The 22,510-nt window shown below is 38.3% G+C and overlaps 1 protein-coding gene across 4 annotated transcripts in view; it reads left to right on the forward strand.

Annotated features, from left to right (window-relative positions):
• Positions 1-22,510, forward strand: part of ARHGAP29 (Rho GTPase activating protein 29) — an 82,525-nt gene that overhangs the window by 11,412 nt on the left and 48,603 nt on the right. For 2 of the 4 annotated variants that reach the window (XM_070367647.1, XM_070367651.1), the window contains exon 2: positions 6,895-7,131. In XM_070367647.1, the coding sequence (XP_070223748.1) occupies positions 6,927-7,131 (205 nt within the window). In that variant the 5' untranslated portion in view covers positions 6,895-6,926. Of the gene's footprint in view, positions 1-1,083; positions 1,238-3,558; positions 3,657-6,894; positions 7,132-22,510 lie in introns of those variants that run through there. The other 2 variants (XM_070367649.1, XM_070367650.1) reach the window with 2 other exon arrangements.

Raw genomic sequence — 22,510 nt, forward strand, 5'->3', positions numbered from 1 at the left:
CAATGTGGAGCTAAAGTAACCAAGGAGCTGAGCGTTTTCAGATTTATCTTTTATAAAGTAGCACCTGAAGGGCCAAATTTGCTTTATTTCCCCAACATTGTTTTTAGTAAAAGAGTTCAAAGATACGAGAGGTGTTCCTCTTCTCTTTGCCAGTGAGTATTTTCTCCCTGTCTTGCTACCTCATTTGTTGGCTCTATCGTGCTCACTTCCTTTTTCTGTTTCTGGAAGTAGGTGGCTGCTCTTTTCTCTTTTTTTTTCTCGTTATCTTCTTTCTGCCCTCACTTGTTTCTGTCTTCCTTGGTTTTGCCTCTCTCCGCAGTTTCCGCTTACTCTTCTTCCTCACACTTGTCTTTTTCTGCATTCTCCCCGTGTGACCATTTTTTTCCTCTGCCTCCAACACTAGGCTTAGCCACCCTACCCTCCCCATGAGCCCTGTTTCTCCATCAGTTCTTCAGTTCTTTCTGAATGTTCCAGCATGAAGATAACTGATAAGGCTTGTTTTCCTGAGTAGAATGATGTGGAAACCTATGTGCTTTCGGCCCCTGCTGCTTTCTTTAGTTATTCCATCTTTCTCAGACATTTTTTCTCATTCCGAGCGAGTTTGCAAGTGCAACTGAAGTAATATATAGGTCTAAGTGGGAAATAGGACCCTGTACAGAGGGTAGAGTAATTAGTTGGTTTTGAGGAAGTTTATTTTTCTGAAAAGGAGTCAGGCTTGTGTTACACTTTTACCTGCTTTGGATCGTGTTTTTGTTTTCTTAAGAGTTGGAGAGAGAGGGACGAGGTCGTCAAAAGAAGTACCTCATAAAAAAATGTAGATTGTTCATCCAAGAAATTTTCGTTTGTCAGATGTAGTCATCAGGTGACCTATTCCTAAGGTTCCTCCGCCCGTTCTGCCACAAGCCACACGGGGCTGCTAACACGTCCTGCAGCGCTCAGGACCGCCAGCCGGCCAAGGTGCAGCTGACCGTCGGAACCCCAGGCGCGTGAACCAGAGGCCGCCCCCACCCGGGCGCGCGGACCAATGGGCTGGGCTCCGGGGGGCGGGAGGCGCGAGGCCGGGGGCGGGGCGGCCGGGGTTGGCGCGGTCGTGGCGGTAGCTGCAGGGGCCGCAGCGGCGGCGGCGGCTTTGGCCGGGCGTCCGAAAGCCGTGGGGGATGGGGCCGGCGGCGGCGGCCGTGACGGCCGTGAGTGTCGGGCGGGCGTCCGCGCCCGGGACGCGGGATGGAGCGCCGCGGTGAGTGTCGGATGGCGGCGCTCGCTGCAGCTGCCGCGGCCGAGGCAGGGCATTGGGGTCACCGGCGAGTTGACGTCTAGGGTCCGGGCGGCCCAGGCGGCGGCGGGAAGTGGAGGCCACTGCGGGTGCGCTGATGACCGGCGACGGTGGGCCGGTTCGGTGTGCCCAGGACTCCTGGTCCTCCGGGAGGGGTCGGACGGGACGAGGGGCGCGGCAGCGGAGGGGGAGCCGGGAGGGCACGAGCGGTGGCCCTGAGCGGATGAAGAAGATAATAAAAGCAAACACTTAGCGTGTCCCACGTTCGGCATGCTGTTTCCTAAGTGCGCTACACATTTTAACCTCCTGAGAGTTCCACGATTATTTAACTAATTTTTCAGATGGGAAAAACGTGTCAGAACACACAGGCTAGTAATTGGCAGTGTGACTTCAACTCAGGCAGGTTTGCTCCAGAATCTGTGCTCTCTATCGCTACAGAGTTGATCTGACCCCGTCCTACCCCACCTGCCCTGACAGCAGTCGTCTCTTCAGCTGGGTCTCATTCCCGATTTTAGGATTTCCGTGGTTGCGTTGTTTTCGTCTCTGTCTTTTGGGCTGAGTGAGGGGTTTTTCGTTCCGAGGCCGCGTAAGCCTCAATGGTCTTTCCCAGGTCTGCTGTGGACGTTTTAAGGGCTGGACTTTTTTTTTTTTTTTTTTCCTTTTTGACGGCTGAATTTTCAAGCCTGAGACGTTTCATACTGCAGCTGTTAGTAACTCACGAACCTCTTGTCTCCATGTTCATCTTTCTTGACTGTCTTCCTCAAGACGGAATTGGGCTTACAACTTTTCGGAGAGCAGGATTGTTAGTTGCTAAAGGCGGGAGCTGAGTGCACCTTCTCCAGGCGTCTCCTAGGCGGTATCTCTTGTCCATCGCTATCAAAGCCGGACACACTTTTTGGTTGCTCCATTTTCCCACTCTGTTTAAACGCTGAAATGGGGAACGTGGTCTTTGGCTTTGGGTAGTTTTGGCTGGTCAAGGGAGAGCCCTGCCCGTCAGGAATGCTAGACATTCTGGAGGCGTGGGAGGTTGGGCAGCTTCATCTTCTTTAAACGTGCTGAGTTTTGACTGCACTGGAATGAAGTGTATGAGTATTGCATGCCTTCCTTTAGAAATTAATTATTTGCATATTACTGATATAAGTTTTCAACATTCCCCTCTTCTCTTTTAGTGAGAAGTGCATTTAAAAAGACCTCCAGGGTGAATTTTCCTGATTTTTTTTTAAACATCTCTAAGATTCTTACCAATCAGAAATTGTGTCGAAATAGCAGATTTCTAAAATGTATAGCAATTTTTCCTGAGGTAGAAATGGTAAGATTGGGAATTAAATACAGATATTTGAGGTTGTTTCAGTTTTCAGTTAGGCAGCCCGGTGCCTAAAATGAAAATACTTTTGTAAGGAGACATTTGGGGTGGAGGAACGTGAGGCAAGAACATTTGATAAACGCAGTCTACTGAAGTCTTGGAAAAGACACATTCCAGGGTACCAGAAGTTAGTGTTCACATTTCTGATGCACATATTACTTAGAATTTGGAACATACAGAGAAAATAGTTTTGCACAGTAGTTTTCTCTTTGCTACACAGCTCTTTGTGAAGTGGATAATATGTGTTTTTTTTATATTGATGACTTGGAGTTGGAAGAAATGCAAGAGAATTAGAAGAGTTTCACAAATATTTTGCTCAACAATCTGTTTGCACAGTTCAAACTTCACTTGGAAGTCATATTTAGTAGGCTTCCACAAAGTCAGTGACGTTTCTGGAATTGTTTCCAGTCCTATATTTCATGGTCACAATTTACAGATATATTGTAATGAAGCCACATGTTGTTCATTACTTACGTATGTCTACAGTCTCCTGCAGTAAAGCACTGCTAATGATAATGGCTAATAGTTATTGCACCTTCATGATGAACCAAGTGTTGTGCTAAGTGTGCTTTCCGTATTATTATCTCATGTAATTAAATTTACAGTTACAGTATCTGGTAACTACATTTTATGTTCCCACCAGCTAGAGGTTCATTTTGGGACATGAGAAAGTAATGTGGGTGATCTTGGAAAGTGTATATCCTCCAAACTTTCTCACTGCTTGCTTGCTTGCTAAGTCGCTTCATCATAGTTCAGTTTTGTGAAAGTATGGATTAACTTTATGTTAACATTTTTTCAACTGTATTGTTTCCTTTTTTTAGTTTGAAATATGAAAAGTAGTAAAGTGTATATAGTAAAAATAAAGTGTAGTACATTACTCACCATAATGCTGACTCCTCACATCCCCATCATTTTTGTTTGTTTACAGATAGTCTTGACTAAAAATGTTCAAGCATTTTTGAAACACTCGATAACTTTGAGTTACTAATTTGACAATTGAAGTAAAATAGTTTTACTGAGGTGGGTGATTTGTTTTATTTGAAGCTTGTGATATACGCTTTAAAACTTATAACCATCTTTTTACCAGTGACAATGACCAGTTTTCTAATTTACTAAACTAAAAGCCATCAAAATTAATCACAGTGGCTTTACTAAGTAAGCTGAAAAAGTGATAACTTAGGCAAATAGTCTTCTAAATTAATGGTTTGTAAAAGAGCTGCCCAAACAAGACACTTGAGTGTTGTTTTGTTTTTGTTGGAGGGGAGACTTAGGTATAATAGTGCCCCCTAAATTGTCCTAAGTTCATTTTAGAAGTTATTTACACGTTTAAGAATTAATGTTAGATAGGTTTGAAACTAGAGTAAATGTAGAAATTGCATTTCCAGAAATGATTTGAGGATAACAATATTGAATAAAGGACTTTTAAATGTTATTAAAGAAGTGTCAGGACACCTTATTTAATAATCGGAAGTAGAGGAACAGTAATAGAAATCCACCTTTGATTTCAGTCTTATATACCCTTGCCTTTACTCAACTTTATATGCCTTTCTTTTTTTGAAAGATACTATTTTAGAGACAGATTTTTAAAAACAATTTCTATTTTCCATTCAAGACACTGAAACAAACCAGAGTTAACCATTTTATTTCTATAAAAATTAATTAAAATTTTGTAAAATTATAAAGTTTATAAATTCATTATAAATTGCTTATTCATTATTGTTCATTATTCATCCTGGAAAATCATTACTTATTCAGACAGTTTTGAGTTTTTCATCCCTCATTCTGCTATAAGCAGAGAACAAACACATGGTTAGCAAACATTGATCATGATTGCCTTGAGATTATAGTCTGGATAGGGAAACATGAATCATCTATGGGAACTTGGATAAGTGCAGTGATGGAAAGGATAAGATGCTATAAAGCATCCAACAGGAAATTCTGTTGGTGGCGGTGGTGGTTATGAGGCAGGGGAGGTCCAGGAAGGCTTCTTTGAACTGAGATCAGAATGAGTAAACAAAGAGGAAGAATAGTCCAGGCAAATAGAACTGTATATAGACAAGACCCTGTTGAGTCCAACAGTTGGTGTTTTTCAGGTTGTAGGGACAAAATCCATAGTAAGTCTCAGAGCAATTTGATGGGTTACAACTGGCATTTTAAAAAACGAAATGGAACAGGAAAGAAAACATCTGAGTAAGAAAACATCACCTGGCTCCTTAGCCAGTATCTGTTTTATGTTTATGCATTCCTGCATGCATACACCACACACAAACATACTTAATATGTATACTAGCTCCTGATATAAAATTATTTTCTCTACAAGTCATGGTAAACAAATATTATTGAAAAAATGAGAAAGAGGTGTGTGGGTGGCCAGAGTGCTGAGAGTGTTGAGTAGGAATTTGACTTCAGATGACATTGCAGAAATAGATAGGAGGCAGATCTCATGTTGAACCTTGTGATGCACGATAGCTTCTCATTGTCCTTTGGAAGAGTTTTGAACAGAGAAATAACATGATGAGATTCATGTTTTGAAAATGAATGCCTTTGTAATGAGACACTACCTATGGAATGAACAAGAATGAATGTGGAGAAATCATTAGGAAATTAGTAGCAGTAGCTCAGACAAGAAATCATGGTTATTCAGCTAGTGTGGTAGTAGAGATAGAATTAGAGAGTAAAAAACTGTGGATGGCTGGGGCGGGGGTGGGGTGCGGTAATCTATGGAGTTGGGCAATGTATAGTAAAGAGTAAATGATACAATTTTATATCTTACATGTAACCCAGAAATGAATATTCCATAAAACTTTCTACTGTAAATTTCACAGAAGTCCTTAGTCACTCTACCATTTTCAAAGTATCCAAATATCCAAGACAAAACATTTGGTAAATATTTCAATGATAATGCTTGAGCTAATTTAATTCCTCGAGTCATTTCTCTTTTGATTTCAAGAGATATAAACAAAGTTAGGACTTTTAATTCCAGGAAGATAAAATGTAAGGATGAAGCAGAAACATAGTAAGGTTTTCCTTGAGTTCCAACTGTGTACCCGGTTTAGGTGTTTTAAATGAAGTATTTTAATTTTTATGTTCCCTTTTAATCTTCACACAGCCTATAACCAAATTGTGCAGGTTACTAAGTATTCAGCTAGGATTCAAATCTCAGTCTTTGTCATAACAAAGATTGTGTTTTTATTATATCACCATGAAATTACCAAAAATATTGCTCCAGTGATCATATATTTATTTGTTCAGTCCAAGTGTGTCGTCATTGACTCAAAGGACATGAGTTTGAATAAGCTCTGGGAGATGGTAAAGGACAGGGGAGCCTGTGTGCTACAGTCCATGGGGTAGCAAAGAGGCGGACACGACTGAGTGACTGAATAACAACAGTGTGTCAGATTTGTGGACATGCTTAGAACTTAATTTCAACAGAGAAGTATTCTTGATGAAAAGTGATAATCCAGTGTGTGTGTATTGTTGTTTAGTTCATGGGGTCACAAAGAGTCAGACATGCTTGAGCGACTAGCACTTCACCAAAGTTGTCAGTTGTGTCTGACTCTTTGCGACCCCATGGACTGTAGCCTACCAGGCTTCTGCATCCATGGGATTTTCCAGGCAAGAGTCCTGCAGTGGGCTGCCATTTCCTTCTCCAGGAGATCTTCCCAACCCAGGGATTGAACCTGGGTCTCCTGCACTGCAGACAGATGCTTTACCATCTGAGCCACTAGGGAAGCCCAGAAGAGATGATTAACGGTTTGTCAGGTCAAACATAGGAATGATGGAAGGGAGACTTTGAAAACGGCCTTTCTATTTTCAAAGCTCATATTTCACCTTTATTTTTGAAGGTGAGGTCATAGTGGGAGAATATGTTCTTCTACTAAGTGACATTTCAGAACAACTTTTATAGCTTAAAAAATTCTGTGCCCTAGGAATTAAGAGGAAGTTTATTAAGAGCATAGATTTTGGTCACAAGGCAGATGTAGTTTTAAGTACCAATTCATCATTTATCAGCTGAGAGCTTAGACAAATCATTTAACCTCCAAATCACTTTCCTAACTTGGGAATTGAGAATCGGCATATCATAGACTTGTCAAGATTATTGGCACTTAATAAATGGAAGTTGCTATATTAGTAATACAGAGTTTGTTGTTTTTTTTTTAAGTAGAATATTGAGGTGGGCTTTGAGCTATTCGTGAAAACCTGGTACCTTGGTTAATGAAATATTTGCATTTCTCTCTTTTTTTCTCTCCCACTTAAGGAATTCCATTTTTTTGACTGTTATATGAAAGGATGATTGCTTACAAACAGAAAAAGACAAAGAAAAAACGTGTTTTGTCAACAGGCCAGCTCTCAACTGATGTTACAACTTCTGAGATGGGGCTCAAGTCCATAAATTCCAACGCCATTTTGGATCCTGATTACATCAAGGAGTTGGTGAATGACATCAGGAAGTTCTCCCATATGTTACTGTATTTGAAGGAAGCTATTCTTTCAGGTTTGTTGACTCTCTTTCCCTTAGCCTTCTTACTGGATGGTTTGTAATATCGTAAATGCCAGCCTCGCTTGCATATAAGAATGTACACAGTAGTAGAAGCAGAGTATTCTGCTTTAGCTGTTTTATATATGTTTTGCCAAATGTTTGATGTTTCCAGTGTAAACTATATTATAATCAGATACAGTGCAATACGTAGTAGAAAGCTTGGGAAGTGAGGGAACAAGACCCATTTGATATGGGAGATTTTTAGATATTTGGAATTTTAACCCTCTTGTTAATGGTAGCAATGCACTGTTTGGTCTGTAATAAGCACACTAATATTTTTAATTTACATTGTTAATACATCTGCCTAGATTCAGTTCGGAGAAGGCAATGGCACCCTACTCCAGTACTCTTGCCTGGAAAATCCCATGGACAGAGGAGCCTGGTAGGCTGCAGTCCATGGGGTCGCTAGAGTCGGACACGACTGAGCAACTTCACTTTCACTTTTCACTTCCATGCATTGTAGAAGGAAATGGCAACCCACTCCAGTGTTCTTGCCTGGAGAATCCTAGGGATGGGGGAGCATGGTGGGCTGCCGTCTATGGGGTCACACAGAGTTGGACACGACTGAAGCGACTCAGCAGATTCAGTTTTCTATATTGTTCTTGAAACAGTCTAAAATCACTGATTTGAGTGAATTTTTTCCTCAGAAGTCAAACTTAATTCTGTTTTGCTGTTCTCTTCCTCAAAAGAGAGTCACAGAATTTACTTTTTGTCTAGTTAGAAATGGATACTAGAGCCTGAGACTTGATTGTCCTGAAAGAAAGAGCTATATACATCTGTACTCCCTGACTTGATCTTAGTACTTGTCTTTCAACTTTCTGTGCCTCTTTTATATCTAATTTTGATGGCAATTAATAATCATACAACTGATATTCTTTTGTAATAAATAGCAGTTCAGTCCATATTCATAAAGGTATGTCTGGATGTAGAAAATGAAGTTTCCTGGTTATTTATATGACACCTTCTGGGGTTTCATAGACATAAGATTTCAGTAAATATTTTCTGTGAATATAAGTTAGATACTCATTTTCTGATATGCATTCTGAAAAATAGAAACTAAAAAACCATGCCTTTTGTCATAAATACTGCTTTTAAGAGTTTATTTCTAACCTACCTGTAATTTTCCATTTGAAATGCCCCAAATACCTAGACTTGAATTGTAGCCTCAAAATTTTAGTATTGGACTTACCCTTAAATGACAATCATGTAAGTCATTCTTTTGAGACTAAATATATGTTTTTAGAAAAGAATTTACCTACATTTCTGTTCATTTTAATAGCTTGATTTTGAAAAAAAATAGCTTGATTTTGAAGTCTAACTTTGGATAATTAAATGATAATAAAGTTACTTTGTTATTGTGGAAAGATATTCTAAATACATTAAGCATTATACCAGTAACAGATTCATTATTAAAATGACACATCTGCCATTTATTTAAAAAAGCATAGCTATGTAATAAAGGTTTGTTCTTAACTGGGTTTTTAAAAAATTTACATATAGTAAAATTTTATCTTTTTGATGTAACTGGGTTAACTTTTAACTCAAAATTTATATTAATTGGCAAATCATTTAAGGTAAAATCTGATTTTATTTAATGTATCAATTAAAATAGGTTTCACTAATATAAATAAGAGTTTTAGTTAGAGTATCTATTTGTTTTTGTTTTCTGTAGGAAATTTTACATCATTTGGAATCTTTATCTCACATGTTTATCCCTTGTTTCACAGATTTTAAATGATGGTAATTTAAAACAAGTTGGACCCACTCCTTATATCCATACTTTTTTTAATGAGTTTTAAATTTGTGAATAGACAGTTCATTAGAAAGGAAGAGGATTGAAAGTTGATCCTAAGTAAGAAGAAAAGAGGAAATTGGTAATAAGATAGGAAAAGGAAACTACCTTTTGAGGTAAAAAGATGTATACGGAAATATATTTTTTACATAAATGTAATGTTAAAAATCTGTAAGGATGTTCTTTAAATAAGAAAACTAGTACTTCAAAATTTAGAACTTGAGTGTATTGCTAATAGTAAAAAAGTTTTCCATTTATGGTTGGTAAATTAATGCAAAATACCATCTTTTGGGTAACCAGCTCTCATTAGTGAGCAGTGGCCAGAGAATTTCCATTAGTTTATCTTTGGATTGATTTTAATGCTTGATTCTTTAGTCAGAGTTAAAAGGATTTATGTATGCCCTCTCAAAATAAATTTTGGATTTAGCAAGAATTTATTTTCTCTGTCTTTGTGTTGTTGTTATCAAAATCTGGAAATATATTCTTTAGTTTATTTGAATTGATAGAACCTTTTTGTTTGTTGTTTTCCTTAAAGGAGTATGTATAAACAGTATAAATCAACCTCATTATAAATGACAAATGCCATGTAATAAAATGTTTAATTTTGATCATGATTTTCAGCTTGTTAGAATGTCATGCTATTTATTTAATAGAATTATTGCAAAAATCACATGAGATATAATCTTCAGGAAAGCAGGTAAAAAGTTTAAATTCTGTAGCTGTCTAAGGTGGTTTAATATACATATGTTAGAGGACATAGGCATAGGTCATGCTTTTGTCTCTGAGCATTGAGAAATTTCCCTGGACTCCTGCTGTTCTGTATAGTTGTAAACTGGCCAGACAGCAAAGAGCTGTTTCATATTTTTCTTTTGGAGTGAAGAGACCATTGTCAGTATTTGATTGGTGGCTTTGCCACTGTTTTGTCTTTTGCCTCCTCAAGAGGAGGGATACCAGATTTTTGATATTGTTTATTACCTTTCAGTTCATGTTGGTTGGCTATGAAAAAGCTAAAAAGTTGTCTTTTAAGAATGTAGCTGTGGGTATGCAAATCACCTTTGGTGTTATCTGCATACCATTTTCTTTATGTACTTTACCTGTCATGAAGCAGTGGTGTACAAAATCATGTAACTACTGCTTCAGGTGTTCAGTCATTGTTAAGGCTAGGTGTAAAGTAATAGCTTTGTGATAGGTTTTGTATCTACATTTCCCTTTCCTTGAACTAGTTATAGAGATTATTATAATTGTATATGATGCTTTACATTTTACAGAGTAGTTTCACATGCAAACAGTAATCACACAGTCCCCACAAAGGCAGGGTTTAGCCCGTTTCATAGATGAGTTGTATGTATAATTTAAATTATGTGATTTCATCAACCTCTGATTGCTGATAAATAACTACTATTTCATTTGGAACCTAGAGGTCATGAATGTAGAATGGTGTGACCTTTGCTCATGCTTTATTAGCTGTTTTACATGGCAGTATGATACTATAACGAGAAGGCAATGGCACCCCACTCCAGTACTCTTGCCTGGAGAATTCCATGGATGGAGGAGCCTGGTAGGCTGCAGTCCATGGGTCGCTAAGAGTCAGACACGACTGAGTGACTTCACTTTCACGCATTGTAGAAGGAAATGGCAACCCACTCCAGTGTTCTTGCCTTGAGAATCCCAGGGACAGGGGAGCCTGGTGGGCTGCCGTCTGTGGGGTCGCACAGGGTTGGACACGACTGAGACGACTTAGCAGCAGCAGCAGCAGCAGCATGATGCTATAAAGACACTGCTCAGTTTTCATTTCATTCTATTTCATGTGGTATTTATATTGACTTACCCAGTATGGTAGCCTCTAGACATATGGCTGTTTAAATTTAATTAGAATTTAAAATTCAGCTCCTCAGTTGCAGTAACTGCTTCAAGTGCTTATTACCCATCTCTGCTTAGTTGCTACCATTTTGAATGGTGAAGATATAAAAATTACCATCATTACAGAGATTTCTCTGGTGGCTCAGACGTTAAAAGTGTCTGCCTGCAATGCGGGAGACCTGGGTTCGATCCCTGGGTCGGGAAGATCCCCTGGAGAAGGAAATGGCAACCCACTCCAGTACTCTTGCCTGGAGAATCCCATGGACGGAGGAGCTTGGTGGGCTACAGTCCATGGGGTCGCAAAGTGTCGGACATGACTGAGCAACTTCACTTCTTCACTTCTTCTTCACAGAGATTTCTGTCAGACAGTGATGGTATTGACATTTGGTTTTCATCAATCTCTGGAATATTGAGATGAATTTTTGAGCTATAAGTATTTTATATTTTTATAGCCTAAAAAGAAAACCTAGAAGAAGTTGTTATTTTAGCAAAATTTTACCTAGAAATAGGAATTCTTGGAATTCATTTGAATTCCCCTTCCTTAAATTGCCTTTGGGATGTGTAGCTTTCATGCAGTTATTTGATTTGAACCAGCAGATCACTTTCTAAGCAGTTTATACAAGTTGGTGCGATTCGTAATAAGGGATGGCAGAAAGAGCTCAGGAAAGAGAATCACACAATCTAGGTTCTAGACCCAGTTCTGCTATTGACTAGTTTTGGAATATGGCTTAAGTCATCTAATACTTTGTTAAAAATGAGGTGCTTACACCAGATGCTATTGATATTATAATTCTGATTTAAAAATTGATTGGAGTTGGAAATTCTACATTGTTCAGAATATTGACAGTTCAGAGCTGAAGAAGACAGCTAAGTATTTGTATTCAAACTATATAACACATTTTAGAGGACATCTGGCTCCCACCAATTTATTGGGTTTTTTAATGTGAATTTTATGATAACTTTCTTAAATGTGATGTTAATGAAAATTTCCCAAGTGAGGATGTTACGCTCATATTGCAGTAGGTGTTGAACTGATTACAGAAAATTGTTGTTGTTCAGTCGCCAGGTTGTGTCTGCCTCTTCATAGCCTCGTGGACTGCAGTACACTAGGCTTCCCTGTCCCTCACCATTTCTTGGAGTTTGACCAAGTTCATGTAATGTCTGCCAAAGGACTCTTTGCCCCCTAACAGAGTTAAGATGTGTGTGCACTTTGTCTCTACTGTTTTTATTTACAAACGAAAGCAGAGAGCTTAATGTGGGAGATCATAGGACTGTGAACACAGTTGCTTTTGATATAGGGTAAGTGATAGATTATTGGTCCTCTGTCCACTACGTATTTCCTAGAGGAGGTTATCCTGTGAGTTTTTTTTTTGGGGCGTGGGGGGCTGTGCAGGATCTTTGTTGCTACACAAGCTTTCATCTAGTTGACGCGAGTGGAGGCTACTCTCTAGTTGTGGTGCACAGGCTTCTCATTGCTGTGGCTTCTCGTTGCAGAGCGTGGGCTTTAGGGTGCTCAGGCTTCAGAAGTTGTGGCTCGCGGGCTCTAGAGCACAGGCTCAATGGTTGTGGCACAGGGGCTTAGTTGCTCCATGTATGTGGGATCTCCCTGGATCAGGGATCGAACCCATGTTTCCTGCATTGGCAGGCAAATTCTTTACCACTGAGCCATCAGGGAAGCCCCCTTAGTCTTATGTAAATAGCAGATGTGAAATTTGAAGTTTTAGATCTCTCTCCAGTGTCATTATGGTACATTATGAATAATTACAGGACAAAATTTGCATCTTATGTTAAAATGCTGAAGGCACGCTGTTATACGTATATCCCCTGTGTTTAAATATAGCACTGCAGATTAATGTATGTGCAGTACCAATTGAGGTTTATGTTGCCCCACTGAGAAATAGTGTATTCTGAATTCCAAAGATAAATGCTCTTCTAGTTTATACAGTAACCTTAAACTCTCCCTTTGTGATACACCTTCTCCATTCCCAAGTGAGCACCATGTGTGGAAGTTCGAAATTTGGAAATTTGAAGAAGCACAAGGCTTTTAATTGGGCTAGAAAGAATAGTGCACATTGCTTACTTTGTCTAGTACTCGGTGCTTGGAAGTGTCCATTGCCATTATAACATACATTTGAAGAAAAAAATGGGCAGTTAATCTAATAGTTATAGATTTTTTCATTATGTAACTTTAAAAAATGGATTTTAATAAAATTTTACTATTGTGACAATGGTGCCCTGTTTTTCTGTCTGTTTTTTAAATAGGTTAGGAAGGAAGATAAAACTTCATCATCAGTTTCAGATGAAGTTCTCTAATTGTTAAAAATGATTTCTAGTTAAGACTGTTTTTATCACTTTTAATTTGTAAAAATATAACTGGTCTCATAAGTGACAGCTTTTGATGAATTCTGAGTCCCAAATTTAACAGAACTGTAGTCAGAAGTGGTATGTGAACATTCTAAAGCAAACCTTACTGAAAGAAGGAATTAAGTAAAAATTTTAATGTCATTAAATACTATGTTCTGTTGTGAGAGGGAAGTTCTGTATAAACTTTCAAAATCTGAATTGAAATCTTGTGGATTACCCCATTTTTTACACAGGAGGGTGTGTAAATTTATTTAGGCAACTTACAGTGAGTATTAATTTTACCATTGTTGGCTAGTATTTTACTTTCAACCTTTATAGTGTGCAAGAAATTTTGTGAAATAGTGGAAACATAAGTTGCTAGTCCTCCTATTGTGTTTGTCAGAAGTAAACCTCTCTAGAAGTGATTTCTAATCGTTATCGTTTAGGAAAAGCTAATACGGATGTTAATAGGTTCAGGCTTAGTGTCTAGAAGGTACAAAATGAATCTTTGGGGAATGAAGTATGAAATACAGGTAGCTCATTTATTACACATGTGCCAGCTTTAGGAGATTGCTTTCCTCTTCTGCACTTACCTAGTATGGCTTACATAATTGAACCTCATTTATAATAGTAACTGGCATATTCAACTGGAAGTTGAAGCCTGTTAAATCAGATTGCAGAGTATACCTGTCATTAAGCTATAACTTTTTTAACCATGTTGATTGTCGTGGTGACTAAGAACATAAATTCTAGAGCCAGAGCCCTGAGGTGGAATTCTCATTCTGCCACTATTTGTATATAACCCTGGGCAAGTTACCAGTATTCTCTTCCTCAGTTTCACATCTCCTAAAATAAGATAGTAGTAACTACATTATTGGGTCATTGTGAAAATTAAATGAGTTCATACTTCATATATGTAAGGCTCATAGAATAAGTCTTTTAAAATGTCAACTGTAACTATTTTTACAATCCCCAAGTGATTGGATAATGAAAGTTGCTGTTAAGGCTTCACTTTTATCCTGTAAATTCAGAAGTCATTTCAGAAAACACAAAAGTGAGTTTCCTTGTGATAAGTTCTGAAAACTTTTCCCCTCCTCCTTGTTTTCATTGCTTTCCCAGAGAGGTTAAACTGAATTAATAAGACTGAGTTAAAAAATTATTGTCAGTTTTTATTTTTTTAAATCAAGGAAAACACCATGGCCTTTTCACTTATTTATTTACCTAAGTATTTCCATGAAGTGTTTGCATTATAAACACTGTGCTATTGTGTTAATGCATGAGAACCAAAAAGTGGGACTGGCTAATCTGTTCTCACTTGATAAGCGGAGTGAAGCAGAAAATAAACGGCACAAATGAAAGAAACAATAAATTAAAATTCATGTTACCATATAGGGATGGTAGATAAGCAAATGCTGGGATATAGGAGTTTTACTCTCTTATATAGCTGGTATTAAAACTGATTGAACCTTATAATATTTGCATATTTAATACCTTTGTACTATAATTTAAATGTTATTACATTTATAATATGGCCACTATAAAACTTAAAAATTATCTTATATGACTAAATTAAATACTGTAATTTACTTGGTAGGTATAGAAATACTTTTATAAAATATATTCTTAATTATTTTATTTCTAAGTGGTTTGCTAATTTAGATTTTACATATAAAATTAAATTAAAATTTAACTGTAATATCTCTTTTTCATTAAAATATTGTGGAACCATACTATAATTTGTTACTGAGTGTAATTCTGTGTGGGACAAATCTGTTTTCAAAGGTATTTAGTTTGAATGGCTTTCAGATTTAATAGTAATGATAGTTTGCATATATTAAGACTATAAAACACTTTTGTTTCTGTCAATTTATTTGATATTCACAACAAACTTATAAGGTAACTTGAATGAAATAATGATGAATCTGAGGTTAGAGAAACTGAGTTTTGTATATGGTCATTTCAGGGAAGTGGCAGATTAAGCATTGTAATGGAAGTTTGATTTAAATCTATTGTTTTCTACCACACCAATCAGCCGCATACCTTTCTTCTGTATTGAAAAAAAAGTAAAAGTAGTTCAGCTGTGTCCAGCTCTTTGCCATGGACTACCCCTGGACTGTAGTCTGCCAGGCTCTTCTGTCGATGAAATTCTCCAGGCAAAAATACTGGAGTTGGTTGCTATTCCCCTCTCCAGGGGAATCCTCCCAACCCAGAGATCGAACTCAGGTCTCCCGCATTGCAGGCAGATTCTTTACCGTCTGAGCCACCAGGGAAGCCACTGGGGAAGAACAGTTACTGTCTTTTTTTGCTTAGCTCATTATTACTGCTTTTGATGGTTTGGAGATATTTAGTGTTGGTGAAGGAGCTGCCTAAACGTAAAACTTTCTGAAAAAATAAAAGTTCAAGAAGCTTTTGCTTCATAAAAATAACTTGAGATAGCTTTATTCTCCTATAATGAAAAAGAACATTGGAACATTTTTTAAAATTATAAAACATAATTAAGGGCTTGCTATTTTATAACGTTCCAGCTGAAATATTATCAGAATATTCTCATGTCCTAGTAGTTATAGTTAAACTCATCTACTCAAATACATAGGGGAGTTTATGAATCTTTGTACGTAAGGCTTTTTAAATTATCATGTTCATTTCCATTGATTATTATACTTCAGAGATGTGTTCAGTCACAGAAAATAGGAATTATTTATAGAGTAATTTGAGATATTTCTGAAATTTTTTTTTTTTAAATTAATTTTATTTTATTTTTAAACTTTACATAATTGTATTAGTTTTGCCAAATATCAAAATGAATCCACCACAGGTATACATGTGTTCCCCATCCTGAACCCTCCTCCCTCCTCCCTCCCCATACCATCCCTCTGGGTCGTCCCAGTGCACCAGCCCCAAGCATCCAGTATCGTGCATTGAAGCTGGACTGGCATCTCGTTTCATACATGATATTTTACATGTTTCAATGCCATTCTCCCAAATCTTCCCACCCTCTCCCTCTCCCACAGAGTCCATAAGACTGTTCTATACGTCAGTGTCTCTTTTGCTATCTCGTATACAGGGTTATCGTTACCATCTTTCTAAATTCCATATATATGCGTTAGTATACTGTATTGGTGTTTTTCCTTCTGGCTTACTTCACTCTGTATAATAGGCTCCAGTTTCATCCACCTCATTAGAACTGATTCAAATGTATTCTTTTTAATGGCTGAGTAATACTCCATTGTGTATATGTACCACAGCTTTCTTATCCATTCATCTGCTGATGGACATCTAGGTTGCTTCCATGTCCTGGCTATTATAAACAGTGCTGCGATGAACATTGGGGTACACGTGTCTCTTTCCCTTCTGGTTTCCTCAGTGTGTATGCCCAGCAGTGGGATTGCTGGATCATAAGGCAGTTCTATTTCCAGTTTTTTAAGGAATCTCCACACTGTTCTCCATAGTGGCTGTACTAGTTTGCATTCCCACCAACAGTGTAAGAGGGTTCCCTTTTCTCCACACCCTCTACAGTATTTATTATTTGTAGACTTTTGGATTGCAGCCATTCTGACTGGTGTGAAATGGTACCTCATAGTGGTTTTGATTTGCATTTCTCTGATAATGAGTGATGTTGAGCATCTTTTCATGTGTTTGTTAGCCATCTGTCTTCTTTGGAGAAATGTCTATTTAGATCTTTGGCCCATTTTTTGATTGGGTCATTTATTTTTCTGGAGTTGAGCTGTAGGAGTTGCTTGTATATTTTTGAGATTAGTTGTTTGTCGGTTGCTTCATTTGCTATTATTTTCTCCCATTCTGAAGGCTGTCTTTTCACCTTGCTAATAGTTTCCTTTGATGTGCAGAAGCTTTTAAGTTTAATTAGGTCCCATTTGTTTATTTTTGCTTTTATTTCCAATATTCTGGGAGGTGGGTCATAGAGGATCCTGCTGTGATGTATGTCAGAGAGTGTTTTGCCTATGTTCTCCTCTAGGAGTTTTATAGTTTCTGGTCTTACGTTGAGATCTTTAATCCATTTTTGAGTTTATTTTTGTATATGGTGTTAGAAAGTGTTCTAGTTTCATTCTTTTACAAGTGGTTGACCAGATTTCCCAGCACCACTTGTTAAAGAGAAGGAAATGAATACTGAATAACTCAGTTACTGTCTTTCAGTATTTTGCTTTAAAACAACTTCAGTATATGTTTATAAGGGCTTCCATGTAGGAAAAAAGGGATTTCAAATTGGTAGAACATCTATGTTGACACTTATAGGAATGTTCTGCACTGGTTTTTAAGAAAAATTATAGTAGTCATTCTCAGGCCCCTCTATGCTGTTAAAAATTATTAAGAATCCTGAAGAGTTTTTGTTTCTGTGGGCTGTATCTGTTACTATATACTGTAAACTAAGAACATTGAAAAATATATAATAATATGTTTTTAAAACATATGAAACACTAATAATAATTTTTAAATATATTAATAAACATAATAATTTTGAAATATATTTATTTCCACATAGTTAATTTCCTTGACTCTGAGAAAGCCAGAATTTATTACCTTGGTTTATTTAGGCATTTAAACCATTAGTATTATGTGCATACGTGCTAAGTCGCCTCAGTTGTATCCGACTCTTTGTGACCCTATGGACTGTAGCCCACCAGGCTCCTCTGTCCATGGACTTTCCTAGCAAGAATACTGGAGTGGGTTGCCATTTCCTTCTCTGAGGATCTTCCTGACTTAGGGACTGAATTCGGATCTCCTGCATTTGGAGCAAGTTCTTTACCACTAGCGTCACCTGGGAAACCTTCTTGTTTAATATCCAATATTCATTTTGAATATTGACCATTCTTCAGATCAGATCAGATCAGTCGTGCAGTCGTGTCTGACTCTTTGCGACCCCATGAATTGCAGCACGCCAGGCCTCCCTGTCCATCACCAACTCCTGGAGTTCACTGAGACTCATGTTCATCGAGTCAGTGATGCCATCCAGCCATCTCATCCTCTGTCGTCCCCTTCTCTTCCTGCCCCCAATCCCTCCCAGCATCAGAGTCTTTTCCAGTAAGTCAGCTCTTCGCATGAGGTGGCCAAAGTACTGGAGTTTCAGCTTTAGCATCATTCCTTCCAAAGAAATCCCAGGGCTGATCTCCTTCAGAATGGACTGCTTGGATCTCCTTGCAGTCCAAGGGACTCTTAAGAGTCTTCTCCAACACCACAGTTCAAAAGCATCAATTCTTCGGCGCTCAGCCTTCTTCACAGTCCAACTCTCACATCCATACATGACCACAGGAAAAACCATAGCCTGGACTAGATGAACCTTTGTTGGCAAAGTAATGTCTCTGCTTTTGAATATGCTATCTAGGTAGATCATAACTTTCCTTCCAAGGAGTAAGCATCTTTTAATTTCATGGCTGCAGTCACCATCTGTAGTGATTTTGGAGCCCAGAAAAATAAAGTCTGACACTGTTTCCACTGTTTCTCCATCTATTTCCCATGAAGTGGTGGGACCGGATGCCATGATCTTCGTTTTCTGAATGTTGAGCTTTAAGCCAACTTTTTCACTCTCCACTTTCACTTTCATCAAGAGGCTTTTGAGTTCCTCTTCACTTTCTGCCATAAGGGTGGTGTCATCTGCATATCTGAGGTTATTGATATTTCTCCCGGCAATCTTGATTCCAGCTTGTGCTTCTTCCAGTCCAGCATTTCTCATGATGTACTCTGCATAGAAGTTAAATAAGCAGGGTGACAATATACAGCCTTGACGTACTCCTTTTCCTATTTGGAACCAGTCTGTTGTTCCATGTCCAGTTCTAACTGTTGCTTCCTGACCTGCATACAGATTTCTCAAGAGGCAGATCAGGTGGTCTGGTATTCCCATCTCTTTCAGAATTTTCCACAGTTTATTGTGATCCACAGAGTCAAAGGCTTTGGCATAGTCAATAAAGCAGAAATAGATGTTTTTCTGGAACTCTCTTGCTTTTTCCATGATCAAGCAGATGTTGGCAATTTGATCTCTGGTTCCTCTGCCTTTTCTAAAACCAGCTTGAACAGAGGATTCTTGCTGACCCACAAAGATCAAGCTCTTTTTCCTGAGACCTCAAAATAAGACAAATTATTTTTACCTACTGTTTCCTAAGTATGTTAATATCTGTAGAAATTAATCTGAAACAGCACAGTAGGGGATAGAAATGACTGGCTTTCCTTTCTCTCTTTTTTTCTGGGGTCGGGGGAGTGCCATGCTGGCTCCCACCATCCACCATCCAGTTATGCAGTTGTTCACTTTCAGGGTACGTGTAGAGCAATATCAGCATTGTTAACCTGAAGTGTCACTGAAAACTTTATCAACTGGAGTCCAGTGCTTATGTGCATTTCCTTTGCCTTTAACGTTATACTCTCCACTCATTTCCAAAGCTACTTAAGCCACACCTAATCTCTTGGGTTTATCTATTAAAATTTTTGGATGAATGAGTAGAATTTTTACTGAAGGCACTCTATTCTCTCTCCTCCCATCACTACCTGAACTATTCTTCTTTACCTCTACCTGGGATACTTTTTGCCCTAATATACCCAGCTCCCCACCTTGCCTGCTCCTTTTATACTCGTTATTTCTTGCTCTTGATAATACTGTTAATGAACAGATTGTTTGACAGATAATAGTAGAATTTTCTTTTGTTTTTTCATCCTGTAGATTTTCTTTCTAGTGGCTGTCTTTTAATATTTCTTTAAATAGTTGCATAATTATAAAACACGTCTTTAAAAGTGTTTTTTAAAGCTTTTAATATTTCAGTAGGGAGACAGTATAATGTTAAGAGCTTAGCTTTTAGAATTATACAAACCCGGGTTCACATTCTGACTTGGTGAACCTAGATGTGCCTCAGTTCTCTCATATATACAATGGAAATTTTTTAAATTATCTACCTAATAGAATTGATATGAAAACTAAATGAGGTGATAGGCTTTAAGTGCTTTTAACAGTGCCTAGCACATAACGAAATGGCAACCCACTCCAGTGTTCTTGCCTGGAGAATCCCAGGGATGGGGAGCCTGGTGGGCTACCATCTGTGGGGTCGCACAGAGTCGGACACAACTGAAGCGACTTAGCAGCAGCAGCAGCACATAAGGAAGCATTTAACAAATGTGCCATTATTAAACACCAGTGCTATATATAAGGTTATAGAAATGAACATTACATCAGAGTATTGTATTTCAGGTGGTTGTCTTTTCAAAGTTTTGAGGATTACTTAAGGGATTTTAAAGGTTAAAGTGACTATACTTTCTGGTTTGCCAGGCATGGTGATCCAGAAACATGCCTGTTTAGTGGGAAGTGCCCCCCTTTTCACTTACTAGAGTATTTTGGTTTGAAAGATAAATTATATGGTCACCTTATTTCCAGGGGTTATAAAAGATTGTCTGTGTGTCTTTGACCAGGGATACTATAATGCTCAAAATTCTCCAAGCCAGGCTTCAGCAATATGTGAACCGTGAACTTCCTGATGTTCAAGCTGGTTTTAGAAAAGGCAGAGGAACCAGAGATCAAATTGCCAACATCCGCTGGATCATGGAAAAAGCAAGAGAGTTCCAGAAAAACATCTATTTCTGCTTTATTGACTATGCCAAAGCCTTTGACTCTGTGGATCACAATAAACTGTGGAAAATTCTGAAAGAGATGGGAATACCAGACCACCTGATCTGCCTCTTGAGAAATCTGTATGCAGGTCAGGAAGCAACAGTTAGAACTGGACATGGAACAACAGACTGGTTCCAAATAGGAAAAGGAGTACGTCAAGGCTGTATATTGTCACCCTGCTTATTTAACTTCTATGCAGAGTACATCATGAGAAATGCTGGACTGGAAGAAGCACAAGCTGGAATCAAGATTGCCGGGAGAAATATCAATAACCTCAGATATGCAGATGACACCACCCTTATGGCAGAAAGTGAAGAGGAACTCAAAAGCCTCTTGATGAAAGTGAAAGTGGAGAGTGAAAAAGTTGGCTTAAAGCTCAACATTCAGAAAACGAAGATCATGGCATCCGGTCCCATCACTTCATGGGAAATAGATGGGGAAACAGTGGAAACAGTGTCAGACTTTATTTTTCTGGGCTCCAAAATCACTACAGATGGTGACTGCAGCCATGAAATTAAAAGACGCTTACTCCTTGGAAGGAAAGTTATGACCTACCTAGATAGCATATTCAAAAGCAGAGACATTATTTTGCCAACAAAGGTTCATCTAGTCCAGGCTATGGTTTTTCCTGTGGTCATGTATGGATGTGAGAGTTGGACTGTGAAGAAGGCTGAGCGCCGAAGAATTGATGCTTTTGAACTGTGGTGTTGGAGAAGACTCTTAAGAGTCCCTTGGACTGCAAGGAGATCCAACCAGTCCATTCTGAAGGAGATCAGCCCTGGGATTTCTTTGGAAGGAATGATACTAAGGCTGAAACTCCAGTATTTTGGCCACCTCATGCGAAGAGTTGACTCATTGGAAAAGACTCTGATGCTGGGAGGGATTGGGGGCGGGAGGAGAAGGGGACGACAGAGGATGAGATGGCTGGATGGCATCACTGACTCAATGAACGTGAGTCTCAGTGAACTCCAGGAGTTGGTGATGGACAGGGAGGCCTGGCGTGCTGCAATTCATGGGGTCGCAAAGAGTCAGACATGACTGAGCGACTGAACTGAACTGAAGTATAAATGTCTAAGCAGGCAGGTGTGCACTGGGAAGGAAGCATGCCTAAAAGAGCACAGTGCTGCTCTGTTTCAGCTGCTTATGGCCAAGGAGGATATGGGCCTGGTATAACCACATTTTGATTTTTCAAGAGTAGGCATAAATCTGGAGTTCTTGTAATGATCCCCCAGTTTTTCATCATTGGCAGTTAACTCAATTTTTCTAAAAGTGTAAAATTTCATTGAACCATATAAAGATCTATGCATTTTATTGTATTTAAATTATATCAGTTTTTAAAATATATAGGTGAAATGGAGGTACTTACATATATGCCTGTGAGTTGCTCATTTCTGATATCTGATAGTAGCTTAATGAAGAGTCAATTCTTACGTGGTAACTTAACATGTAAGTGCCATTTCATATGAGTTAATATTTCAGACATTTATAGGGCTTTAACTGATACAATATGTATTTAAAAGTATATTAATAAAAACTGAAAGACAGGAAAAACTTATAAAGTTGCCTCAAGGGAAATCTGGAAAGCACATTTAGACTGAGAAAACTGCAAAAGGTTAGTGCCTAAGTTGACTCTATGAGTGCTTTTGAAATCTTTAGTGAATTAAAATGATTATGGATTTTTTGAAGGCTAAATGAGTTACATGTAATTGCAGTGGTGAAAATAAAAGTGAACATAC

The sequence above is a fragment of the Bos mutus genome, chromosome 3, assembly GCF_027580195.1.
Source record: "Bos mutus isolate GX-2022 chromosome 3, NWIPB_WYAK_1.1, whole genome shotgun sequence".
Lineage (NCBI taxonomy): Eukaryota > Metazoa > Chordata > Mammalia > Artiodactyla > Bovidae > Bos > Bos mutus.